At 42.1% G+C, this 20,384-nt stretch overlaps 1 protein-coding gene across 1 annotated transcript in view; it reads right to left on the bottom strand.

The window, feature by feature from the left end:
• Positions 1-664: 664 nt before the first annotated feature.
• The window catches only part of gpc4 (glypican 4), a 30,216-nt gene continuing 10,496 nt past the window's right edge, over positions 665-20,384 (bottom strand). Inside the window, exons 2-9 of the mRNA XM_062393234.1 lie at positions 12,015-12,173; positions 6,205-6,602; positions 5,667-5,832; positions 4,547-4,677; positions 4,307-4,453; positions 4,088-4,212; positions 3,814-3,986; positions 665-3,724 (exon numbers count right to left, since the gene is read on the bottom strand). Of these exons, the coding sequence (XP_062249218.1) occupies positions 3,501-3,724; positions 3,814-3,986; positions 4,088-4,212; positions 4,307-4,453; positions 4,547-4,677; positions 5,667-5,832; positions 6,205-6,602; positions 12,015-12,173 (1,523 nt within the window). The 3' untranslated portion in view covers positions 665-3,500. The remainder of the gene's footprint in view (positions 3,725-3,813; positions 3,987-4,087; positions 4,213-4,306; positions 4,454-4,546; positions 4,678-5,666; positions 5,833-6,204; positions 6,603-12,014; positions 12,174-20,384) is intronic.

The following is a 20,384-nucleotide window of genomic DNA, read 5'->3' as shown; positions in this document are numbered from 1 at the left end:
TACTAGTATTTATTTGTGTACAAGGGACTTCTTTCATACAAGGCATTCATCATATTTGTGGCCATATTCAAATCAAGAGAAGCTACATATCGAGCATTGTAAATATGAATTGATATTCATTTGAAAACTGTGCATTGAATGATAAGTTGCACAACTGCCTCTCTTTGTGTTTATTTATTTCTAGTAAATTCAGCCTTTAACAGAAATTGCAAAAAATAATGATCTGCCTGTCATCAGCTTACTTTTGGAATTAAAGTGATCTTTGACTCACAAAGGTTGGTGACCAACGCTTTACACCATTTGGAAAATATAAAGTATAATTGTTTTTATTGGGCTATATTTGTTATTGTTAATTTGCTGGCTCTCATAGGTAGTCATATCATTTTCAGCATGTCAACTTAATATTTTCTAATATTGTGAAATTAAAACATTTTTTGTTAGAGGCTTCAAAATAATTCCATTGGGATGTCTGCCTCCCTATGCACTGTACAATATATTTTTTCCAGTTAATGTATTCATAACAATCAATAAAAAATGTCTGTGATGAAACTAAAGCCTATGAGCCGGTCACCCTCATTGAGTTGACAAAGAACAAAGACACCGACGACAGACACTGGACCATCGTATTTACAAGTGTTAAGGAAAATGACGACATCCACACCAGTTTAAATATTGGCAGTCTTTATTTCAACAAGACTAAGAAATGTTGTTTAATATACATTTTTTCCTCTTACAATTTAACATCTATCTCATCTTGTTTTTTTTCATAGCATTTAGGAGATACTCTGACAAGTAAAAATCTGGTGTAATGTTATGGCCTCTTTTAGAGACATCTAAAAACGGCTGCTCTTTATTTACATCTCTTTTATTCTGTTCAGTCAAGTCCCTCACTCGCTCCTCAGAGAGCGAGTCCTCTCTTTTCTTGTGGGCCAAAGGCAGAGGGACGGGGTTCGACACCTGTCCCACTCAACTTTAAAGTCACAAGACTGAAGTTGCTCTGTTGATGGAGAGAACATCATCCAGCAGCTGGACCGACTCGTGCCAGCTGGGAAATGTTGCTGCCCTGGCCCGCAAGCACAGACATTTACCATCATCACCCAAAGACATTTCCCTAGCCCTCTCAGAAAGTTGGGTTTCCTCAAACGCTGCGTCACATGACACAAACACATGCACAAGCTCTTGTAGAAATGTTGGTGGAACATAAACAAAAACAAAAAAATATCTGGGGAATTGAGGGAGTTACATGCAGAAGTGATGTCAAACGAAGCTGCTGAAGCCCAGCTTCATAATTGTAATTTAATGCTTCAGGATTTTATACAGGTTGCATAGATGTTTTATAAAATCCTCAAATCAGATTCTTTATGTTGCTTTCCTTGTTGATCACTGTTTGGAGACTATTCAATTTGATCTCAAAGCCAAAAAGAGGTGTATAGGATGTGTCCAGTATTCACCTTCTGTCAGTCAACTGTCAGACGGCAGCCTGTTTGTTTCACAGCTGCAGACAAATATCAGTCATGCAAAGCCATTGTTCAATTTAGGTTAAAATGCATATTTAAAACCCCCAATATTAGATCAAATCAAATACTTTGAAAAATGAATATTCGTCCCCTGAACGTTGCATATCAGAAACCTCCTGAATACTGTAGTGTGAATAATCTACGTCAGTTATGAAAGAATTGGAAATGACATTCAAATACATGCATAAATTACTGTACAGAAGCTACATGAGGCAGCATCTTTAGAGATGAAATGACCAGGTAATGCAACTAACAGACGCACTCATCAGATCAAACCACATATAAAAATCTGATGTGCTCTTCTGCCGGTTATGGTGATCTCAAACACCCTTCAGGGTATCTGAGGCGAGAAGATAAAACATCTACATTATTTTTTTTTCAGACTTTACCGAGTTGCTAATGATGTACCAAGGTTAATTAAACAAAACGAAGATCAGGCACCATATGTTGTATTCATTTTGGTAGCAATACTTCAACATTCCACCTCGAGTCAAAATGATGAGAACATGAGGATAGGTAGATCAACTGGTTCAGGATGATTCCATTATAGTGACAAAGGCCATTTAAGAGGTACACGTGTGTTTTGTGGGGCGGAGGTGATGAGGGGAGACAAAAAAAAAAGATAAATGAAGCCCCAACACACTGTGCTCACTGACCAAAAGTGCCCCCATGTGCACACTGACCTCTTCCACCACCTAAAACTAGCAGTAAAATCCACTGTAGTACCTAATATATATCTTCATACCAAAAATATCTAAAAATTACAACACCTCTTCAACATTAAACCCTGTATTAAAATAATCTTTTCTCGATTCTCATTTGATCGAAGCACTGTCTTTTGTTCCGCTTCTCTAGTTTAATGTGAAATGCTCTGAACATACATGTCGCCACCCTCTCTTCTCCAACAGTAAGACTGCTGAGAGGCAGATCTTCTGTGCTGAACTGAGCTTACGGTACCAAAAAGGGCTTTCAGGACATGTCAGCTTTGCCTTCTTTAGGGGTTGTGTCAGGGGACTCCTTCTTCCACGGCGGTTACCTTTCAGCAGGCTGCCAGCTGCTCGTCTCAACTCTTTCAGGCACTTTCAACTCACTCGGTTGCATTGACATTGCGGGCATGCATGAGGTATGAACTTAGTATTGAAGCGTTGAAGCTGAGGAAACTAACAAATTCATGTGGAAATTCAAAGTGAAGTCGTGATAACGCTCATAGCAGACATATTACCTGCCTGTTCGGGCTCACAGACGCCCGAAAGCTCTTCTAAAGACTGACTCCATCTCCTGGTGAAACATTACCACCGGTGCTGTAACATCTCTCTCTGGATTTATGAGCGTTCTGCAGCTCAAACTCAACTGAAGCTCAAACTGTTCCTGAGTGGAGATCAAAAGGCAGCATCAGAGCTTTTGACTGGTTCATGTGTGTAAATGTATAAATGCACAGAAATGTTCACAGTGTGCACATTGGCAATGTGAAAAGTCATCGTTGTGGGATGTTAACACCCACAACCACATGATGTGTTGACCTTTGAATAATGGAAAGAAAGACAATCCTCAGAATTATGAAGACATGTCCCACCACAGGCACTCACTCATTCGTTCCTTTCGAGTTATCAGGTGGCAATCACTGAAGAAGGCACACAAATTAATTATGAAATTGCCTCAATAAAGGCAATTATATCATGTTTGTAAGGCAGCAAGCAGAACCATAGTGAAGCTCCCTAAGAGCCATAAGGAGTTAAGGTTTATCTGGGAAAGGGGGAATAAAGTGGATTTTTGGGACGTAAATCATATTGCTGTACACTGATGTCCTTAAAAACATACAAACAAATAATTAAAAGTGAAGTTATTATAATATTAAGAAGAGTCTCCCTCCCCAATGGCGGACAATCCAAGGTCCTGAAGGCAGTCTTTTAAAGTCTCTCTGACAGTTTCCCCCTTCGTTCTGTCATTCCTGGTCGTTCTCGTCCTCTCCCTGCCCAGCCAGTCTTATCTCAGGTGGGGAGCGAGCAGGGCCAGGGCCACCCCGCAGAGCGCCAGCGCCATGCTTCCGTGTGTGGCGGCCACAGTCGATGGAGCTTTGCCCACCACCACTTGATCAACCCGGGGCTTGACAGGGTTCGGTGGAGTGGAGAAGTACATGTCCCGGTCTGTGTCGCAGGATGGAGAGTCACAGCCGCTGCCGCTCTCCTCTCCTCCACTGCTTTCGTCATCTGGGAAACATAAAAGACATTGAGGGTCAGACGTGTGCAACGAGGACTTTTTATCATAGATTCAAATCCTTCAAAACTATTGTCCTCACCGCTTTCCGTAGAGATGTCGTTGCCGCTGTGCGCAGCTTTGAGCCTACTCGTCATTTCTTTGAAAGCTGCAATCTGACTGCGAATCATAATGTCTGGCTTTGTTATGTCTACATCCACATCAGGGTTTGATACCTGATTGGCCAGCCCGTTGCCAATGACAACTGACTCGTACCTGTGTCGAGGGAGAATTAACATTAGTCCAACATGTCAGACTGAGCAACAATACAGCCAAACTTGAATTCCATGTACTTGGTGTGTTGTTTTTTTTCTTACCTGCTTTTTGCGGTTCCGTTCCAGCACTCATCGCCAGGTGCGATCCTCTCACCTACACACACAGTGTCTGGCAATGTGGACCAGAACTTTTTAGCATGTTTCAGCTTCTTCTTCACATCAGTTGTCTAAGTAGCAAAGACACAAAGAACGGGTCAGACACAACGACTTAAAACAAAGCAACAGTAGTCTGAGTGTGCTCTGGATTTTCTTAGACCTTACCAATCGATCCAAACTGGTGCCCGCAGCGGTGGTGGGCCTTGCGTCAGGGCTGTACGGGCGGAAGCGGCCAGTAAAGCCGGTTTCTTTGAGAGAACGCTTGGAGCGGAAGGCCATGCTCGGTTTGGGCTGCCCACAACCCTGGAAAACCTATTGGCGGTGAACAAGAAATAAAGTTATGTGAGTGGAACTGAATCCTTTTATACTTATTTTCTTTTCATTATTGTGTAAAAATATACTGACCTTCTGCGAAACTTGCATGCTGTTTTCTTGCATGTTCATGATGGCCTCGGAGATCTTCACGTCGATGGGATCCATGACAGACTCAAAGTTAAAGGGACCCTCCAGCCTCTCAGCCAGACTAAGCATACCATCTGAAGAGCAGAAAATTTGAGAATTTCATTGAATAAAAAACAAAGATATTTCATAAAATGAGTTTATTCAAGTATAATTCTCTCAACAAATAACATCTCTGTCTCTAGTGAAAAAGCGTATATTCTCTATATTTTTATTTCAATCCGATACAAAAAAATTCTGCTTTATTGCCTAACTTATTCTTTTTTATACTTTCACGTTTTCCCATTTACTACCCAAGAGTGGGATCATTAAAGTTGTCATATCTATTCCCCCTTATTCTGAGGTGGATGCTACAAAAGGCCACTAGGGGGAAGCACACACAAGCGAGCAGGCTACTGATAAACAGAGACTTGATTCTTGCAGAGCAGTGTCCTCCAGGGGCCAGGGACTAACACATGTGATGGTGATATCCCAGCTAGTTATGTAGAGCAAATATAATTTATACAAAAGAGTGACATGTGTGCCACCCTCATTAGAAGGAAACTGATCTGGGCCTGTGTTTACACAACATAGGAGCTGTAGTCATCCTGAGGGCCACAACATGTACAGCGTGTACGGCCGCTCCCTCCCTCCCTTTTTTTTCGATAAGATACTAAAGAATGAGGGATGTGTTTGTACATGATTTCTTTTTACAATACACTGTGTTCCTTTGTTATAAATGTTCTTGCCAAACTGAAGTGCCATAAAGCCGGTGAACACGATCGGTAAAAATATTCCTCCCCCAGTTCCATCAAGCCACCAATCCTGTTATGTCATCATGGTTTCATGCCCGTAGGCGTAAAGATGCAAAAATGTTTAGATAAAACTAGCTTGATTAGATAAAACTAGAAATATGAGCACTCGGTGACAACATGTGAAAGAATTTGTAAGCAGGGAGATGTTTGAATGTGACTTGTTGCCAAATCAAACACTTTAAGTGATTATGGTTAGAGCAGGGTGCATTTACGGTCAGGTTTGCTTGATAACAACTGCAGAAAGTGTCCTTGTTCACATGATGGTTGCTTACCGAGGAAGTTGTTCCATTCTGTGTCCAGGTCGGCCTGGTTGGCCAAACACCCCCGCATGACATTCAGACAGTAATTCTGGCAGGGTTTCAGGGCCACTTGGCCCGAGCAGTAGGGACAGTACATCATCTTCATGGCCGCTCGCACACAGCTGGGAGATGCACTAACCTGGAAGAGGCAGGGGGCAGTGAGCATTCAGCTATCACTGTACCACGGCAATAACACTCATCCAAAAGCAACACAGACACATACTTAGACTATAAGTAAGAACATTCATTTTGTAATCTCCCTCCACAAATCAGGAGAATCTAATCAACAATGAATCATTCACTAACTTGAAAAACCATGCAATACCAGAGCAGACAAAGAGGTTTATGTTATCAGAGACAGTGCACTGGAAACCCTGCCAGTTTTTCCAAGAAAGATATGAAGTCAGAAACAGGAGGGAGGGATAGAGTGAGCTCTTCCGTGTCCAGAGGTTGACTGACTGCTATATCCATTTTTGGGAAAGACAAAAGCTTCACAAGCAACTCCGCTTACCATTGAAACTTTATTGATCACCTCTGGCATAAGAGCCAGGCCGCGAACAAAGGTGCGTGCGGCGATGAAGGCCCGGGTTAGCTGGATGCGGAGCTTACGGGGCACGTCGCCGAATGGCTGCAGCTGCTCTGTGTGCCGGCTGACGCACTCCATGTAGGCGTCGCTGAATTCGTACTGTACGTTGACTAGTCGGAACATCCGCTCCAGGAGGTCGGCCCAGAAGTCCGACAGCATGGAGTCCAGGTTGACAGCAGCGCTGCCAGACACATAGTACCGAGTCAGGGACTCGAAAAAGTTCTTGAATAGCTCCGCGTTCTGCATGTACATCATTCCGTATGTTCGCACAAACATGCTGTCCAGTGAGAGCTCGGCATTTTTCAGAAGCTCACGGAAAAACTCTGGAGAAAAGAAGAGAAAGAGATGGAAGTTAATGTGATGAATAAATGTTGAAGTTGAAAAGATACAGATCAAATAGTGGTTAACATTTGAGATGGGGATTCAGTTTAAGATGCCATGAACCAAAGAACTCTTCCATTTGATATTAAATGCATGAAACATTCAAACACAACTTCTGTAAAAACAACTGACAACACACAAAAACATTGGGATTCCTTTATCACCACAGTCAAGTAGAGATGTCTAAATACAAATACCAGCATGCCTCCGATACTACCGAAAACACCAGTAAGCGAATCAATGTACCAATTCGATACCGCGTCTATACATTAAAACTGCAATTTTCTTTGAGACTCCATAACACCAATTGTGCTGTACTGCCCCTGGTAAGTACTGCCCTGGTAAGTACTGAAGAATTTTCTGGTAGTGCAGCATTAACCAGAGCTAGCTGCACTGTCAGTAGTTAGCAAATATTTAAGCCAGGAAAGTCCAATAAGTAAAACATCGATTTAAAACATCTGAAGAACCATTCCAAACCAGAGTTAGTAATCACCTGTTAGCATATAAGTACAAGTTGTTTTAATCGGATTAGTAGTCCATACTGGCTGATGCAAAGTCCAGGTATTGGAATTGGTATCGTGCAGAGAAAAACTGTATCAAATCATCTCTACAGTGTACATACAGTAAATAAACAATATGTTGCAGCTGTAAAACTTCTGACCGAACGACTATATTGAAGTACATCTATAGATCTTGATATGTAAAGCTCTACCTCAACACCTTTGCTCTCTGGCTCTGAGCTGCTGCCAACGTAGGAAATCAGACTTAAGCTACTCTGCTTCACCTGTACCCATGTCCTGAAATTCTGAGCATCTCAACAGAAACGGCTCAAGCATAAAATCTTGGCTGAAAGGCGGAGGAATGTGCGATGTGAAGGGGGTCGGTTGACAACGAGGAGATGAGAGGAGCGAGTGAAGCCGGTGGGGTGAAAGGTGGAGCCGGAGCATCTCTGTCAGGCTGAACGAGCGGCGCTGCTCCTCATCTCTGTGGACTTGCCATTCAGTGGAGACGTCTCTCCATATCAAGCAGCTTCAAACTGACCACCATCAATGGCATTTTTCTGTTGTCACATTCCATTCCCTCTCCTTTCTCCCCGCTTCTCTTGGACTGTCCTTCAGAGGCATTTTCAATAGGATTACTGAATAATGCGACCCCCCCCCCCCCTCCTCTCCCGTATTCGGACCTGTACTCCCCCCCCCCTCAAATCAGTCCTGCATCTCCCTCCCTCCGCTGCTTTCACTTCATCAGTTCCTTCAGAGAGCTCTCTTCTCGAGAGACAGGGAACAATGACCTACTTCATCCTAAGGAATGTCCATCACCCCCCTCCCTCACCACTTTCTCCCACCCCCAATAATCCAGGCCCCCCTCTTCCACAGACCCCCCCCCCCCCCCATTCCTAACCCATAACTTTCTTAATCTGGACAAAATTAGAATTCCTCAGAGTCTCTGAAAAATGCTTCATCTTCGGTGCCGGGCGCATGCAAGCATACACTCAGTCCCTTTCACTCATCTCTCTTTTTTTAATCCTCTCTCCACACCCCCCACAAAACCTCTGCTTGCCTTTGAAATGTAAAGTTCCCATGCTCTCACAAGTGGAGTCACTAAACGCTCACTGCCACCAGCACGTACACACACACACAGTCCCCGAGAAGCGCTGTCACTTCCACTTCAGACTGACACACTAAAACAAAAAAATTAGGTAGGGGAGGGGTGAGGGCGATTTGGGGCAGGTTAAGTTGAGGGCTTTTTAAACTCCAAATTCCCACTGTGTTGCCAAGGATACCGGAAACACTGCAGCCTCTCCATTTACCTCCCCACCATCATTTCCCCCCCCCCCCTTCTAACGCACATGCACCCACACAAAGCCAGGGAAGAGGGCACCAAGTTCCACGCTCCATTGACAGAGATTAAAACAAAAGGTCCACCCCCACCCCCTGGAATGTCATAGTAGCCACAAGTTTAAAGTCAGTGAAAGGAGACAGAGGAGTTTAAGAGGAGGAGGCAAGAAGCAGAGCAGTCCTAAACTTATGCTTCCTTTACACTTTATTACAAGTGGTAATGCCTATATGCTAAACAGATAAGACCTGTAATGAGTTTGGACAAACCCACTGGTTAGAAAGAGCGGTCTGTGCACGTTTTGTGTGAGGGAGGGGGCATTTAGACGCTATCTGGCCCTTAGCCGAGGCACTGAAGTATGACCAGCATTACAAAGGCATCTTGCATTGTCATTAAAAACAGTTTATGACACACAGCCGTCTGCCAACAGGCCGAGGAGCTGAACACTCCCTCAGGATTTTTCCATTAAAAATGCTTTTGTCGCTCAGCCAATGGTCTATGAGAATCTGGGTGAGAGGTTACAATTGGAGAGTGTGTAGGCTGAAGTGAAATGTAAAACAGCGATGACTCCCGTCTGTGAGGATCTGTCTTTTCCTTCCTCCCTTCCCTCATCCTGTCACCGTTTCCACATGTTGCAGAGAGAAGAGCCTTAAATTATAAGCAATGTTAGGTCCAATCCATCACAGGAATAGAGGAGCTGACTGATCTCCTCCCACTCTTCCCTCCCACTTCCTCCCCCTCCAAGGAGCTTCCCCCTTTCCCCATGCCCCCCCACCCGTGTCCATATAAACTCTGCTCCTCCCAATTCCAGCCCAGGCAGTAATTGCATCCTATTTGTGACAATTAGTCCCTGCGCTTCTCACTTTTCTTATGGGATGGGATCCTGTCCCTCCTGCTGTTGGAGTTCACTGCTTCAGATGATGTGTCTTATATTGTGTGTGTGTGTGTGTGTGTGTGTGTGTGTGTGTGTTGAGTAAAGGGGCCTTAATCCATGTGCTTAAATCCTAGACATAGGCCTGCTCTGCTGGACAGGGTCAATGCAACAGGACAGACAGGCTGAGGCCAGGACAAACACACAGTGAAGAGACGCAGAGAGGGGAGAACTATTTCTGGCTCTGGTCTTAATTGGCCATGACTCCTAGCTCCAGGCGCATGAGAGCCTGCCTAATCACATACACCACTTCCTGAGTTTGTTGGTGTGCGAGTGCATGCTGTTGCATCCAACTTCATGTACTTTTTTTTTGCACCTATGCACTCTGCTAAGGAGCAGTCAGCTGACATCACTGACACGGCCGTCTTTTTCAGTAAGAGTCAATACAATGATAAGCACTTCCTGTGCCGGTTTCACTGACGGGATGTGCCTGCTCCTGGGTGTCTCGGTGTGACAACAGGAAATAATGGGACTGCAACCCGAGCCTGTCATCATATCCAGTGAGAGAGAAGGTCTAATGGCCCAGGTGGAAAAAGCACAGCAGGCCTTTGTAAAGAGATCCTACATCTAACAGTTCAGAGACAGCAGCGAGCAGCCTACAGTGATGAGGGTGGAGGCACAGAGGGGGAGGAAGGTTAATGAAACACAGGGAAGATATTTCACTGTAAGCTTGACGCCTGCCCCCCCTTGGACAAGTTGTTACACTGTTTGAGCTCTGTTAATTTCTGTATGACTTGCAGTAATCACTTTGTGATATAAAGATTTTAGATATATTAAGAGGGAAGAAAATACCTAACAGTATTTAAACATTAATTGTTTGGTGGTGGGATATGACTGAAGCTACAGTAGAGTTTGTACGAATTTTAAGTTATGTAAAATTTCTGTGGAAATTGTCTAGATAGTTTTGGCTCCGGTATCATGACCTCAATCTAAGATCTATGAATCATTTTTTGTCTCATCCATCACATCTTAAACATCTATAACAAAGTGCGCAGATAAATACTTCAACACCTGCTTCAACAGACCAATACAATACAGCGAGAATAAATTACATCTTTATTGGATAAGAAAAATATTATTTCTCAATTTCAAGTACTGCTATGTTCTCAGGACAATAAAATATCAATTTCAAAACTTAATTCAAAGACTGATGTAAAAACCTTTTATAAATAGAATTATACTATTATGTATATAATGACAGGGACTTTTTTTGACGTAAAAATGACGATCACTTATTGAATCATTGATCGAAAGAGAATCAGGAAAAGATTTCAATAATTCAACAATTTTTATCATTCATTATTTTCTACTTCTAAAATGTGCTCTACTCTGTTTATTTTAACTTTTGAACATATTTGGGTTCAGGACTGTTTTGGAATTTGACATCAGCCTAGGGTCTAGGTTTAATATATTCATAAGCATCTTGCCATCACTTTATAGACCAAATAATTAATTAAAAAGATAATGCAATAAATTTATCAATTGTGAAAACTGCCAGCTGAAGCCCTTAATCAATGTCGAAGAGAGAACCGGTTGAGTCAGAGCGAGAAATCTGCAAAGATTTATAAAGAGGCTGGAGGACAAAGCTGATCAGAAAACAACAACATTTGTTAGACATGCACGCTGTGAAACACGAGCAACAGTGAGAAATAAGAGAGAGAGCGATGGAAAGAGAAAGAAGAGTTTGAGGGGCAAAGAGTTTTTTTGGGGAGAGAGAGGCATGGGATGGGGACTAAGGGCAGTAAGAGAGGAAAAAAAGAAGGGCGGACGGCTCGAGCAGCGACTGCATTCCGACACGTCACATTCCTGTTCACATCTGGCTGTAATACACACGCTTCCTGTTACTGACGATCCCTCGCTGCCTTTCACGGACACATAAGATGTGAAAGCCCCTGACCTGCATATGCACACATGTGCATGCATGTGTACTGTACATAAACATCAAACCCTGCACATTAATTATCCTTAAAAAAGCATACCTCCACTGTATTTAGAAACTCAAAGTATTTAGAAACTCAAAGATTCCCTGACTTGTTTGTGAATCTGCAGCGGGAAAACGTCTCATGCTCTACATGTATTAGTAAGCTTAGAGCTGGCGAGGTGGCACGGTTGTGTGGTTAAGGATTTTCAAAGCCACCCTACTTCCTTGGTGACTCAGCAGTGTTACGTTCCCATGCGCTCCCACCCTCAACAAGAGTAACCCGATCCCAATATTTACAGGCATACACACATGTGCTCACACACAGTGGAACAGGAAGTACAGAGAAGACTAAATCAGATGATGTGTGTGGTCCGTCTGGAAGGGCACACGTCTCTCTGGAGAGGAGGGAAGCGAGTTGCTGGGGACCAGGCTTTTAGGGGGACGATGAGGCACGGAGCTGAGACGTTGAGAGACAGGTGGAAGGGCCAACAGACACAGACTGACTGTCTCCACTTTGGGCAGTGCATTGGCAGGTGGGAGCGTCCGTCAAAATGCATGCAACACAAGTGCTCCAATGGAGACGCTCAGGGACACCAGCACAGTAAAGTCTGAAAAGCGCATGGTGTGCATGTGTGTGTGATTCTTGGTGTAGGGTTGTTTGCTTACTGTCAAAGTGGTCGTGTTTCTGTTTGAAGGTGGATTGTAGGTTGGTGCTTAGCCTGGAGACGGGAGCTTTCATGTCTGAGTGGCTCTGCTGGCTCAGCTTCTCCTCCATCTCCACTGTGCAGCAGGAGAAACCCTGCGGACACACTTTCAGGGGGGCTCCTGGAAAAGACAAGGAGAACACGCTGTTAAACAACATCTTCTACAGGAATCTGTCATCATGAGTCACATTACAGAGATATACAGTACATGCAACCTGTTATGTTAGAGTAAAAACAGATCAGTTGTAAACCAACAATAGGAATGTCAGAATACAAATCTGCTCAGAAGAGGCTTCATCTCATAAAACATTATGTGAAGATTTACAATAAACTGAGCCAATTGAACAATTAACGTAGATAATGAAACACATTCACATTAGTCATTAACAGAATATTCTGCATTTCTATAGAATAAAACCGTCCGTTAAGTAACAACCTGACATCCTCCCTAAATAAATTGCACTTTGGCAGTGAAAACCCCCTTAAATTGCATTTCAGTGGAGTAATTGAAACACTTAGCTCAGAGCAGTCTTTAGCCGGCCACTTTAGCCTGGCACTATCTTGTCCTGATTGATAGTTTAACACTGTATCTTTCTCTGAGTGCTGACTGTCTAAACACAAACTTAAAAAAAAAAAGGGAATTAGCTCTTCACTGTGTGCAGGTTAGAAGGCTGACTTCAGCTGTGTGCAACGGCGTGGTTGAACCTGAAGCAGAGTTTTTTAAGGTCATTCTGGCTTTGCAGCCACACAGGGTGGTATTTCAAACACCATATATTTGAGGGGGAAAAAAAGGTCTAAAAAGGTGTCACAGTGGAGAACACACAAGAGAGCACTGGTCTGCTGATTGTGAATTGGGCAATTTCCATGTGACCGCTCTGACTGTCAAGTGATGCATTTATAAATTGGTGACGCTCGTATTAATGCTTGCTATTTGTCGTAAAAAGTGTCACACTCCTGGCTAATGTAGCCCTCCGAGGAGAAATTTGAAGTTTAACATTTTTAAGCATCATTGTAGTTACACAATGTTCTGAAAAAGCCAGCTGTAAAAAACTGAATTTTTACGTCTTCTGACTGAAATGATTATTCAAAACTCAAATACTGTCTTTGATAAAACAGCAAATGTTAAAGTTGTTGGAAATGAGTTGAACATCCAATCACAACGAGGGTCAGTGGTAGACGAATGCGAAGTTGCAGCTGCAATAATGTTTTGTTTTAAACATGGCTGCTGGAATTTGGGGGAACACAGTGATCCTTTCACTGCATCCAGGCACCAACGGCCTGTTTGGTTTTCCCCACCAGCTCGTGCTCACTGACTCGAGGCCTGAGTGCCTGCAAGCTACTGCAACATTAAGGTCTTGTGTGTCTTATATGGACTGAAGCTTTAAAATTACCTACAACATTTTCCTGCATTTATTGAAAGACACATTTAACATGTCAAGTCCAATTTAAACATTTTTGCACAAGGAATGTGTAGTGAAAAACATGTTCGTAAACAGGAAACTCAAAACTACAAACTAGAGCCTGACAGATACATCAATTGGCTGATAATATCATTCAATATGAGCCTTTTAGAGACTTAAGTAGGGAAGTTTGTCTGCTGGCATGCACCCTGTTTTACAGAGTACAAAATGCAGAAATCAAAAGATGAGCATATTTATATACATATTTTTATAAACTTATGTTCTATATATTTGGTTCTTCATAAATAAACTGTTAAATATCAAGTCTAAATTACATTTCTTTGTCATAAGAATTGCATAACTACATCTAAGAAATAAATTCCAGGTTTTTTTTAAATAAATATATCTGTAACGGGCTGGCTCAACTGTAAACAAACAGGTGTAGTACCCCTCCAAGTGTCACCCAATGACAGGACAAATTTGGAGTTTCTCACTTTACTTTGAGAAGCATTAAATATTTACTATCCAATTTCTTCTTGGGTTGAGCATTGTTGTAATATCAGTTCATGTTGGAACACTTCCTTTTGGCTGGCCTGTCCGTAGATTGTGGGTTGTTTTGTTATCCTCACTGCTGGCTGCTATGTTGTATGTATTGCCATAACAACTCAGACATGTCAATTTGTTATTCTGTGACATCTTGAGGCTGTTTTCATTCTTTTGTGCATGTATCAGACACCGTCCATTGACTTCTATCTGACACACAGAAACTACTAAACACCTATATAGATGAAGATATAAAAGCATATTTCTATATGAAGTTTCCTTTAGTTTTAAGAGCTTTATGTGCTACGACTGTTAACTTTGTAACACCCAACCCACACACAAACATCTCACTTTTACTTCACCACACCAAACATTAAAGCCAATAATAGCACACAAACTTCAGAGAACTTCCCTGCGTGTTTAAAATAGTAGCTTAAAATGTATTAAATATTAAATTGTAGAATCAGAAGTGACTCATAGCATCACAATAATCTAAACAGGGCACCAGAGGGAGGGATGCACCCTGTCGCCATAAACCGGACCCCTCTGTCTGGGATCAAGTCCAAATAAGCCTCCAGTCATTCCTTCTCTCACAGTCCTCTCCCCAAACTCATCTCTCCCCCTCCAACCGATCCCCTGCTCTCCACATATGCATGCACCCACACACCAGCTCACCCAGGCACAGTTGGCAGCCCCTACTTAAACATATTCACACATCACATCACTGCTCAACACATGGCTCTTTGTACCAGCATGATTGGAGGTACAAGGAGCATGCACACACACACAGATCGACTTTTAGGTGAAAAAGCCATCCAGTCTCTCCTCCAGCAGGGCCCCCTGCTCGCCTACAGCACAGGCGTACAATTAAAAGAGCCATGTCCACGTTGCAAATATCCCTAGTTACCAAAGAACACAAATAAAAGTGAGATGGTCAATATTTCACAGGAATGTCTGCACAAATGTCACATTGTTAGCGCAGAGGATTAAGTCCCTGAAAACGGAAGATTCTGAGCTAATGCATACTTTGTGAAAACATTGTAGCAGCCAATTTCTCAAGCCGCTGGGAGAGAAAAAACAGCACTGTTGGAGCAGAACAGAGTGAACGGTTAATGAGAAAAGTTAGATCCAGTAAAATAAACTCAACACGGACTGTCCGTGACGTTTTCAGCCTCAATGTTTCACAATAAGCGGTGTAAGTTGACGCATCATTTTCTCTACCATGACTGGAATGAATAGTCTTTGTATGGATTGCGAGCTGGCTCTCACTTGTGGAGTTCCTTTCAGGGGCCTCTCAATCTTCAAGCTTCCAAAGTACTTTAAAAATGTAATAAGACACAGCGGCAGTACGTTAATGAAGTGTCACTCAGACAAGGAAAACTGCCATTTATGGTGGACAAAACAAGAGAGCATCTTGTAAACAAGCATGTGACTGTGTGTCATGGTATTCATCAGCTCTCCACCACTTCTCTGGCTTTCCTTTGTGGAGAGACCACCACCCCCTTTAAATGGCTCATAAAATAAGTCACTTCCCTTTGACATTGTCCTGCCTCTCAAACTCAGAGGAAGGATGGTGGGGGAGGTGAAAATGCCTAACAGACAAAAACCAGATTAGACACCTCACCGCCCCTCTGCCTGCCATCATGTGCCCCTGAACCAGACAGACCTCAAGGTGCCCCCACCTCCGCCTCGACTGCCACCACCCTGCAGGCTTAACCAGCGAGGTCAGGGGTTAACAGCCACTCCTCTGAGTGAGGTCCTGTCCTCTGACCCCCTTCCCTGTCCGGCAACCAGCACATCCACCACACACAGTAACATACCCCCCACAAACCCCAATAATAACACCACCAATACACATACAAAAAAAGCACCCTTACACCTCTATACAGGCAATTAACAGCCTGGAAAGTCACAGGAAAACAGTTATCTTCTCCAATATTGAGTCATAAAGGTCCCTAAAGGAATATTTCTGAATCAAGAACCTCACCTAAACTGCTAAGAGAGCCATGAAGGAAACCATGGGGTACGGCATGTCATGAACCATTCACTGACGTCTGTCACTAATTGGAGCCTGGTGGTCTGCAACTAAACCTTACCTCAGAGCTTTCACACACACAGCACTAAACATTTGTAAATAATAACATGATAAACTGTATGCAGCTCATAGTTTATGTACATACTATTCCAATCCCAGTGGAATCTAGGTAATGTGTGACAGCGGATACTGGGGCAACTTAGTTTCCAAACTTAAAAAACGTGTAAAACAATATCAGAGGTTGGTCTGATTAATCTTAGTCCAACATGTAAAACTCAGCTCCAAACCATTTCAGTAGAGCACCAACAGTATGAGAAACAACACTAAAATACAAAAGTTGACTATTAATTGGCATACAGTACTATGCACCCTGTTGTAACATGTAAAGGAAAGCACTGCCAGTCTACTGAGCATTTCTTACAGACTGTTGTAAATTTGCACGCCCTGCAGCCATAACATTCCCCTGCTACTCACCTCTGTTTTGGGTGTAATTATCCTGGGAGGGGGGGAGGGGGGGGGGGGTTAAGGATCGGTGTCATTTGTTGGGTAACTTTTCTGTTCTGCTCTACATCCTGTCAGGCACAATAGCATGAGCTGAACTTGTGGTCTTCAAGAGTCCATGGGGTTTTGTTTTAAAAGATGTGAAGTTGGTCAAACAAGCATGTTGTTTGTGATAGGTGTAATTATTTGTGTGGACTGTTTTAAAGACGCAAATTGAAAAAATGGGTGAGGCAAGGCCACAACTGAAAGGAGAGATAAAAAAGACCAACAGCTGCATATTTCATTTTCAAAATCATAGCAATTCTGTTATTTAATTATTCCCTTCTTAAATTCATTCTTGTTGCAGCATGTTGTCAAATCACTTCTTTCTTTTTTTGTCTCCCTTTCATTCATCAGTGAGAACCTAGAGAGTTCAGAGATGTCCATATCTGTATTTACAAATGAAAAAAAAAAAATTCCAGTTGTACATATTTGGAAAAAAACATTTCCAATTACTTTCTTAGCCAGTAAGTAAGCATTTTAAATGATTCCGATAGTTTAGTCCTCAACAAATAAAGTAACAAATCTCTAATTTGAAAGCAACAGTCTACAAAACGATTTGCTTTTTATCATCTGTCAGTATTAACTTTGAATAGGCATCATTTTGTTCAGTGTGCGATGTGTCATTTTGAAATTAAACCCACACACCATGTATTCAAGACGGTGGATGAAATATTTTTCATTGCTCCATAATTGTACAGGGTTTAGCAGGGAACTCTCCCACATGACAGTCTAGTGCTATAAATCCCAGCAGTGTCTTGTTATATACTGCATCTTACAGTTTCAGTGTACAGCTAGGAGAAGTGCCTGGGTACAATTTGATATTTCTTTCTATATAACAACAAATCCTTTAACTGGGTGAGCTGAGTAAGAACTCTGTCTTATTTACAACCTTGGAGGAGCAGCCTTAGGGGGAGGGAAGGTTACAAACCGCCACACATTCACATCAAGCTGCTGCTCAGCACAACCACAGACCCTTGCTCAAGGGCTTTAAGCCAATTAATTTAGGAGGGGGAAAGTGAGTCCTGTTCACTTTTCCTATCCAGATTTTCCAAGTTCATCTCTAGGGACCTGGACCAATGACATCCCAGACAACATAACCATTACTTTGCTGCCATCAGTGCATAGCAACAGTTCTACTTAACAATTAGAAAATTAGACCGCACATAATAATGTTCCAGCAAGTCAAAAAAGATGATTAAATGTTATAGAACATTGAGCAGGGTTTCACAATGAAAACTGAGCTCTCAAAATCTTTGTGTAGTAGTTAACTTTCTCAGATTTCCAAACCATGTTAAAAAGGAGCAAAACCATCGTCATGTTCAAAAACAGAGAACTATTTAAATTGAAAAAAGTTACAAGCCAAGATAAATGTCGACACCCTTCCATACATTACAATTATCTGACACGCTAACATCCTGTGTACATGGCTGTCCTTTTAGCTATAGATGAGTCACCGCATAATGGGAAAATGTTCCAAAAGATTATGCTGTAAGCAGAAACCATTATTAGAGGCTAAGCTGTTCATATGAAGATAATCGGGGCAGGGCTCTACTTCCACCTACATCGTTTCTACACTTCAGCCTCTTACAAAAATAGAGTAATGACAAGTTTATAGCAGTTTTGGCCAAACCAATAATGCTTTTGAGCTTTCAGTTCCATAAGGAAAGTCCAGGGGACTGATATGTGCTGGCAGGGGACATCTGAATATGACTGAAGTGCTTTAATAAAAATGTGGGTCGTGATGCCAAAACGTCTCCATTACACTAATGCTAAGTGTTTCACTTCACTGCTGCTCAGCATCTTTAAGCCTAAATGAACTGAAAAGTTAAGGAACACACAGTATAGCTCAAGTTGGTCTGAATAATGCCCACTGGGGTTTTATGTGCATGTGTCAAGGATACTTATTGTTTAAAAAGCCATGGTAACGAATGCTACCTTCTTATTATTTGTATATATGATACTTTTTTGGGCTGCTATTGGGAGTGATATTGTACGTTTTCTATTTTTGCTTATTGCTGGTTAAGGGTTAGGAGCCATATTTATTTTCTTGGCTATTTCTATCCAAAGCACTTTTACAAATCAGAGCACGTGTTCAAAAGAGTAGATGTGAGCTTTGTCAATTATTAGATAGGCCACATTAAGCAAGGCAGTACAGTCGGGAAGGAGAAACTGAGTACCATAAAATAAAGTAAATTGTATATAAACCATACACAGATATACACCATCTAAGGAATCTGTTCATAGTGTTCATAAAAAGAGTGATATCATAGCTGCATGCACCATTATACAAAATTTGGTTCATACAGGCACTACTTTGAAACATGTAGTCAGATAATTGATGCATTTGGTTGTACTGTTTGCATTTATAATGACGCTGTGTCTAACCTAAAGCATGCATTTGACTTTGTCTCAAAACGCATGTGGTCAGCTGATCAGAAAGCAGCCATCCCTCACATGACTAGTCATTACACTGAGGTTGAATCAAAGCATGATTCAGCATCAAGTGTAATCCATATATAAGTGGATCTACGACTAGGAGGACACTTCAGAGTAGCAGTGAGCCTGGGAAACACTTACACTGCTTCTGACAGATTTAGTCAATTTAGAACAATGTTCACTATCCATTTCTGAGGCAGGAAGTTTTGGTTTAGCATAGCATTCCCTAGAGTGATTATTTTAAGCTATGCAGCCAGTCACAAAGCTTTGGATAATGTCTCTCTCCTCTTATGAATCAGGGATCAAAATCTGTTCCACAACACAGCTGTCAAAACACCTAACCGCCAAAACTTTTGACGCATGGCATGATTATGATGAGAAAGAAAAATGCATGTGTACCTCTGTACGGTACAAGCAGAGTGGAACGTATTCCAGCGTTGATGTCCCATTTACTGCTTTTTTGCACAGAAAAAAAAAATCACTTTTTTTCCAACATGTCAATTACTTTCTCATAGGCACTTAGTCTGACAAACTCCAAACACCCTGGGATACATAAAACTGAGCACTCTGCCACCAGAGTCCATTTCTGATTACTAAACCAGTCGGGGCCTCTGGCCAATTAAAACTCTCCATTTGTGAACATTCCAAAACGCTGTCATCCATGAACATTTACCCAGAAGCCCCTGGGGAGATTCCACAACATTGCCCTGGCCTCTCGCTCTGTCTGTTTCCCTCTCTTGTCCCAGCCCTGCATCTCCGGCTTTGTCTCCCAACACAAAAGCTCCCTGCCTTCACCACTTCCCAGGTCACTGCTTTGTCAGGGCTTCAACTCGCTCCTGCACTTCCCAAATAAGTTAAGACACCCAAATCCAACCCACTTCGGCTGTTCTCAAAGTTCACCTGCAGCACAGTTTATATTAACTCTTTTCTGGTGACAAAGCCTGGAGGAAAGAGATTGACTGTGACATCTGCATTGAGAGCAATGTATTGTACAGATATTTTAAAGCATTTACATTAAGTCTCTTGATAGCACAGTGGAAATCCAGTGTTAGCGATTAAAACTTACTAAAAGCGACACCTCAACACCTAAAGAATAAACACTGAATATTCTAGATACTGTAGAAACAGTTCAAAATAGGTTAGCTGGAGCTCATTTACATAAACAAATTAATCAGCGTTAATTGTTCATATTGTCATAAACAATCTTTACACAATACAAAAGGTTTCTAACTTAAAAAGGTAAACATTTGGCCCAAAAGAAGCAGGGAATCTGTCAGGGGTCAAATAATATACAAGCTTAGATTTGAAGATATTAGATCATACAAAACCAAAAGGTCAAACTCCCAACACCTGAAGGTGTGTCTCTAGTTTTTTC

Source organism: Platichthys flesus, chromosome 8 (assembly GCF_949316205.1).
Source record: "Platichthys flesus chromosome 8, fPlaFle2.1, whole genome shotgun sequence".
NCBI classification, from domain to species: domain Eukaryota; kingdom Metazoa; phylum Chordata; class Actinopteri; order Pleuronectiformes; family Pleuronectidae; genus Platichthys; species Platichthys flesus.
This window is presented reverse-complemented; position numbering and strand designations above follow the sequence as displayed.